The following is a 6,224-nucleotide window of genomic DNA, read 5'->3' as shown; positions in this document are numbered from 1 at the left end:
TACAGTAACCAATCGCCCCGCAGCTTGCAGGCTTTGCGGCAGGACTTCCCCATGCCTCGACGATGGTAGGGACAGCAGGCTGACTCCGCGCGCCCTAGTGCACCTCGCCCAGGCAGCCCCGCCAGACCGTCTCCTCTGTCAGAAGCCTACTTCGTAGCCCAGAAGATTAACGAGCGTGACCCCCACCCCGCGGCGCGCGGTGGGTGACGGAGCGGGGGCGATGGATTTTGGGTCCCCGGAACTATGTCTCCTAATTCCCCACGCTGCTAGAGGGGAATAAAAAACATCAGTTTCTGTAGTCTCCACTGTTAAAAAAAAGATAATTAAAGCGCTATTTTTAAAAAGCTTTCTTCCTATTATCTGAACAACAGGCATTTGTTTGCTTGCTTTAAAGTGTTTCAACAAAGTCCTGGTTTGCTTCGAAAGATGTCGAATTAGCATTTAACACTTCATCGGTCACTAAAGCCCAGACAGTCCAGCAGCCCCAACACAGCCTCGGCTAAAAGAACATCAGAGCAAACAGAGCTGGGCTTTTTAAACTGGCAACAAATACCACACTGCCTAGAAGGGGGCGGGCTGGGGGGAGGTAAGGCGAACTCCAGTCCAAACGAGTTTAGTGGGAATAAAAAGGGGGAAAAAAGTCAGCACAAGTTTTCCTACAGCTCGCTTGCGATCACAGGCGTCACGAACAAGAGCTTTTGTGCTTGCTAATTGCACCATTTGTGCGCAAAAGTTCCGATGCAAAGTGTGAACGCTCGACAGAAGGAAACATGAGACAACTGAAGTGCCCTGGTTTATGTGCCCTGCTCCTCCACCGCCGCCGCCTCCTCTTCTTTCTCCTTCCTCCCGCCGAGCTCGCTGTTGCAGCTTGTTTGCACTGGGGCTTATCCGGAGCGGAAATTCCTTTCCGTTTTTGTGAATGACAAACTCATTAACAATTCATCAACACAACCTGTTCCAGCCGGCCCGTCTCCACGGCAACAGCCCCTTCCGCAGCGCGCTCATTGGCTGGCCCGGAGAATGTATCCATTGAGACGCTCGCTGTTTGTATCCATTGAGGAGCTGCCTCGCGCAGGGGGTGTGCGAGAGCCGAGTCCAAGGGAGAGTGAGCAAATCGAAGCTTGAATAATCGGAGGAGAAAGACGCTCGGGTGGATTTGAGGAGCAGCCTTGGAGGGAGGGATTAGAAGCCGCCGGACTTCCCCCTCCCCAGTAGCTCGGAGTCCGAATTAATTGGATTTCATTCACTGGGGAGGAACAAAACTGTCTGGGCAGCTTCATTCAGAGAGATTCATTGACACCGAGAGTGAGCGGCTGCAGCCCGGTGCAGAAGGAACCACCGGCTTCACTTGTCTTGCCTTCCCCTACCGCTAACCTGGTTTGGGAAGGGCGAGGTGGAATTCAACCCCGCTCCTTGAGCGGCGGCTTCGTGCGGCGCGTTCAGCCTATGCCTGCCCTGAGGGGCGTCTGCTAGGCACCCGCTTTCGCAGCTCGACCCCCATGATAGATACGCTCAGACCCGTGCCCTTCGCGTCGGAAATGGCGATCAGCAAGACCGTGTCGTGGCTCAACGAGCAGCTGGAGCTGGGCAACGAGCGGCTGCTGCTGATGGACTGCCGGCCGCAGGAGCTGTACGAGTCGTCGCACATCGAGTCAGCCATCAACGTGGCCATCCCGGGCATCATGCTGCGGCGCCTGCAGAAGGGCAACCTACCGGTGCGCGCGCTCTTCACGAGCGGCGAGGACCGGGACCGCTTCACCCGGCGCTGCGGCACCGACACGGTGGTGCTCTACGACGAGAGTAGCAGCGACTGGAACGAGAATACCGGCGGCGAGTCGGTGCTTGGACTGCTGTTAAAGAAGCTCAAAGACGAGGGCTGCAAGGCCTTCTACCTGGAAGGTATGTGCCGGGGGAGCCCCGCGCGCGGGGCGCGGCGGGGGGTGGGGGGCGCAGGGCTGCGGGCTGCCGGTGGGGCGAGAGGACTGCAAGTACCCTTGCCGCGCTTGGCCGGCGCTTCTGAGCCACAGCCCCGCCAGGGGCCGTCAGCCGGCTCTCGGCTGCGAGCCTCGGGTGTCAGGCACCCGCGAGCCAGGCCAGCGCAAATTCACCCTCTTCCCGGCCTCAGGCACCGGCCGTTTCTTTCTAATTCTCATTCCTACCTGGAATACCCTCAACCTTTCTCTGGTTTCTTTTGTTGGATTTTGAATTACGATATGAGGGACGAGAGAAGTCGTTGGGGTGCAGATTGGCACTTCCTAGCCCCTCAAAATATTCAGGAAAGTTGCCATTTTGTGCGTTTCCGGATTCCAAAGAGTAAGGGTTCTCAGGGGAGGCGGAACCGTTCGTTTTACTCCGGAGGGCGTATATTTAGTGTCTTATAATTTTGTATCTGGCTCTCTGTGTATGGGTTCGTAGGGTGCTCTAGTGTTGCCTGCGCCAGGCTGCGGCTCTGAAAGCTGTGAAAACTACTACGGAATCTCGGGTTACACGATTGCTTTTCTCGTCCTGGCAGGTGGCTTCAGTAAGTTCCAAGCCGAGTTTGCCCTGCACTGCGAGACCAACCTAGACGGCTCTTGTAGCAGCAGCTCCCCGTCGTTGCCAGTACTGGGGCTCGGGGGCCTGCGGATCAGCTCCGACTCCTCCTCGGACATAGAGTCTGATCTCGACCGAGACCCCAACAGTGCAACGGACTCGGATGGCAGCCCGCTGTCCAACAGCCAGCCTTCTTTCCCCGTGGAGATCTTGCCCTTCCTCTATTTGGGGTGTGCCAAGGATTCCACCAACCTGGACGTGTTGGAGGAGTTCGGCATCAAGTACATCTTGAACGTCACCCCCAATTTGCCGAATCTCTTTGAGAACGCAGGAGAGTTTAAATACAAGCAGATCCCCATATCGGATCACTGGAGCCAAAACCTGTCCCAGTTTTTCCCTGAGGCCATTTCTTTCATAGGTGAGACTAATTAACAGTCCTCGCTCAGACCTTTAAATGCAAAATTCTTAGCCATTCATAGAGTTTAAGCTGTTAATCTTTATTGCTATTTGCTAATTTACGGGACTATAGGTCTCTAATGTTCCAAGGGCGTTCTTAATTTTGGTTTATCTTGCTAAGAAGAAAATTGCCTTTTGACAAGCCTGCAGAGCACTGTTGTATTTGAAATGCTGTCTGTTTCTTGACTCTTTGAATTCAGTCATTTGAAAGAGGGGCCGTTCATAATCAGACAACAGAATTTTCCCACAATCTTTGGACTGGGGGAGGGCAGAATAGGAGTACTTATGGTACACAGGAATTGTAGCATTGCTTTATCATTTTAAAAGACCTAGGAGTTATTTTAGGACGTCAAGTTAGTTGTTGGAAAGCCCTATAAATATGTTAGATGTTGTAATCCGGTCGAATGTTACTGTGATACCGGTTAACAGTGAGCCAGTGAGGGTAACCTGAGCTCAGCAGGAAGGACTGTGGGCTGGAAGCCTGGAGAAGTGAATCTCCAGGCATTGTAATGCATTTCCTATTACAAAGGAACTCATTTTCAGGCCATGTCGACATCCTGTTCCTCCTAATGGGCTGTCCCCTGTGACTTCCCTCTCTCTTTTAAAATGCCTGAATACCTCCATTGTTAGCTGCACAACAGTTGGAGAATAATTTAATAGACCCTTGCAATCTGCTTGTCTGTATAAAAGGCATTCACTACCATATTGCAGAGTTTCTGGTATTCACATGCTGAGGCAAAGAATGCACACACATTAAGGAGTTTTTTGTTGGCAGAAACTTAATACAAAAGCTCCCTTTTTGAAAAATATCTGAAATATGTAATTGTGCCCAGTGTACATGTTTTATTGCAATGATACATTTTCTGCCTGCAGGGTTCAACTGCCACACGATTATTTTTTATCTTTTTATTTTTTAGATTGATCATTCACAAAGGGTAGTTTTTCAGTCTGCTGAAATCTTGCCTTCCTTTTTGTGTGTTTACAGATGAAGCCCGGGGCAAAAACTGTGGCGTCTTGGTGCATTGCTTGGCTGGCATCAGCCGCTCAGTCACTGTGACTGTGGCTTATCTTATGCAGAAGCTCAATCTGTCAATGAATGATGCTTATGACATTGTCAAGATGAAGAAATCCAACATCTCCCCCAACTTCAACTTCATGGGCCAGCTGCTGGACTTCGAGAGGACGCTGGGACTGAGCAGCCCCTGTGACAACCGGGTCCCTGCCCAGCAGCTCTACTTCACCACCCCTTCCAACCAGAATGTCTACCAGGTGGACTCCCTGCAATCTACGTGAAAGGCCCACACCCCTCCTCGTTGGGATGTGTCCTTTCCTTCAGCAATTTCTTTTGGCAGCATCAGCTGGGCTGCTTTCTTTGTCTGTGGCCCTGGGTGTCCAAATGACACCTGCTGTTTGTATTAGAAAAGGTTACCACGTGTGGAATTGGTTATTACAAAGGGAGAGATTTGCTCCCTTCTTGTTGGAAGAACAGGACATACTGTATAGATACAGGCGGTAGATTTGCTCCACACCCACTTGTACAGCCTACCCATGCAGGGACTGGAATTTGAGGACTTCCAGATAAATAGGGTAGGACAAATGGTAGGATAGGAGCATGTGTTCTTTAGGGCCTTGTATGACTTTCCTTTTGCATCTGGAACTGACTATATTGTCTTCAGTGAAGACTGATTCAATTTTGCATATAGAAGAGCCAAAGACAGGTTTCAGCTCTGTATTTGTAGTATTGGTTTGCAAAAAAAATAAAATAATAATAATAATAGGTAAAACAAATCTGATACTCCATTTGATTATTGTAAATATTTGATCTTAAATCACTTGGCAGTGTTTGAATTGTTTGTTTTTTCTTTGATGGGTTTAAAAGAAATCGTCCAAAGGGAGAAAGAGCAATTATACCACTTCTTAAAAAATAGAATCTTTTGCTCTTTTCTAATCCAAAGGATATATTTGCAGCATGCTCGACTTTACCAATTCCGAATGACATTTTCATGGACACTATTATTGCTGAGACCTTGTTATGGTGCAGTCTTTAGTCTCTTTTATATATCTTCCTTGTGACTTTTTTTTTTTCCTTTTAATGTGGTTTGACTATGCCTTACCTTTGTAAATATTTTGGCTTGTGTTGTCTTAAAGGGGATATCTTGGAAAGGCACCAAAATCATGGGCTTACTTTTTTTTAAACTTCAGCTGTGCTAAACAGCATATTACCTCTGTACAAAATTCTTCAGGGAGTGTCACCTCTAATGCAATACTTTGGGTTGGTTTCTTTCCTTTTAAAAAATTTGTATAAAACTGGAAGCGTGTGTGTGAGCATGGGTACCCATTTGATAGGTGAAGTGCATATGATTGTGAAGAAGGGAGAGTTAAGTTGCTCCATTATGTTCATGGTGTAAAGTTTTGAGATGAAATTTATTATAAGAATGTAAAACCTTAAATTATTAATAAATAACTATTTTGGCTATTGACTGTGTGTTTTAAAATCCTTAATTGTACCCGCATGTGAAGTGACACATTTTAGTTATTTTTCAGGTAGGACTGATACTGGCTTGTAAAACACATATAGGAATAGCAGGAGAAAATTCTCATTTTTTAAGCTATTCTAAGACTGCTTTTCAGGTACAGTTTATGAAATTAATCTTGCGTTTCAAATAAAGATGACAGAATGGACTGACTATTGTATATGGATAAAACTTTCTACGAATATAGTTCTGGCTTTTTAAAGAAAATGGTAAGCTCTTGAAAAATGAAGTTGCAGAATATAAGATTTGTATACTTGTGAATAGTCAGAAGGGGGTGTGGGCGGGGGGCGGGGCGGGGGCGAGTACCAGAAGAACAAGGTGACAGTCACAGTGTTAACTTCCCTTCCTGTTAGGATCTTCTATTCACCTATACACCTATGCCAAGGAGAAAGGGATAATTCGTTTCCCAGCCTTACTATCTGGCAATTCTCCTTGCAAATTCTACTAGTGCTGGAGTAACAAGTCAGAAGTGTCTCCCCTTGCCTTTCTCATGTACATGGCAAAGAATATCAGCTTTGTCACTGTAACCTGAATGTGGCTTTAAAATTTTACATTGGCACTTTACCATTCCTTTTCTAATGTGCTTTGTGCTTATCTGGTTTAGAACGTGGGTCAGAAATCACCATTTTCAGCTTTATGGAGGTTATTTTTTAACAGTTTCAAGGTAAAAGCTTACTATCCTTTCACTTGCTTTGGGACATT

General features: G+C 47.3%; 1 protein-coding gene across 1 annotated transcript; it reads left to right on the top strand.

Annotated features, from left to right (window-relative positions):
• Positions 1–1,038: 1,038 nt before the first annotated feature.
• Positions 1,039–5,468, top strand: DUSP6 (dual specificity phosphatase 6). The gene is made up of 3 exons (XM_011361755.2): positions 1,039–1,899; positions 2,513–2,950; positions 3,974–5,468. The coding sequence occupies exons 1-3, from the start codon at positions 1,500–1,502 to the stop codon at positions 4,279–4,281; spliced, it is 1,146 nt and encodes a 381-aa protein (XP_011360057.1). The 5' UTR covers positions 1,039–1,499; the 3' UTR covers positions 4,282–5,468.
• Positions 5,469–6,224: the final 756 nt, after the last annotated feature.

The sequence above is a fragment of the Pteropus vampyrus genome, unplaced genomic scaffold (genome assembly GCF_000151845.1).
Source record: "Pteropus vampyrus isolate Shadow unplaced genomic scaffold, Pvam_2.0 Scaffold70, whole genome shotgun sequence".
Classification (NCBI taxonomy): domain Eukaryota; kingdom Metazoa; phylum Chordata; class Mammalia; order Chiroptera; family Pteropodidae; genus Pteropus; species Pteropus vampyrus.
The sequence above is the reverse complement of the archived record's forward strand: the minus strand, read 5'-3'. Positions and strand labels throughout refer to the sequence as shown.

Excerpts from the sequence above, each read along its gene's own strand:
- DUSP6 (XM_011361755.2), top strand. The coding sequence starts at position 1,500 with ATGATAGATACGCTCAGACCCGTGCCCTTCGCGTCGGAAATGGCGATC. Across the intron at positions 1,900-2,512 it reads CAAGGCCTTCTACCTGGAAG|GTGGCTTCAGTAAGTTCCAA; the intron begins GTATGTGCCGGG and ends TCGTCCTGGCAG. Across the intron at positions 2,951-3,973 it reads TGAGGCCATTTCTTTCATAG|ATGAAGCCCGGGGCAAAAAC; the intron begins GTGAGACTAATT and ends GTGTGTTTACAG.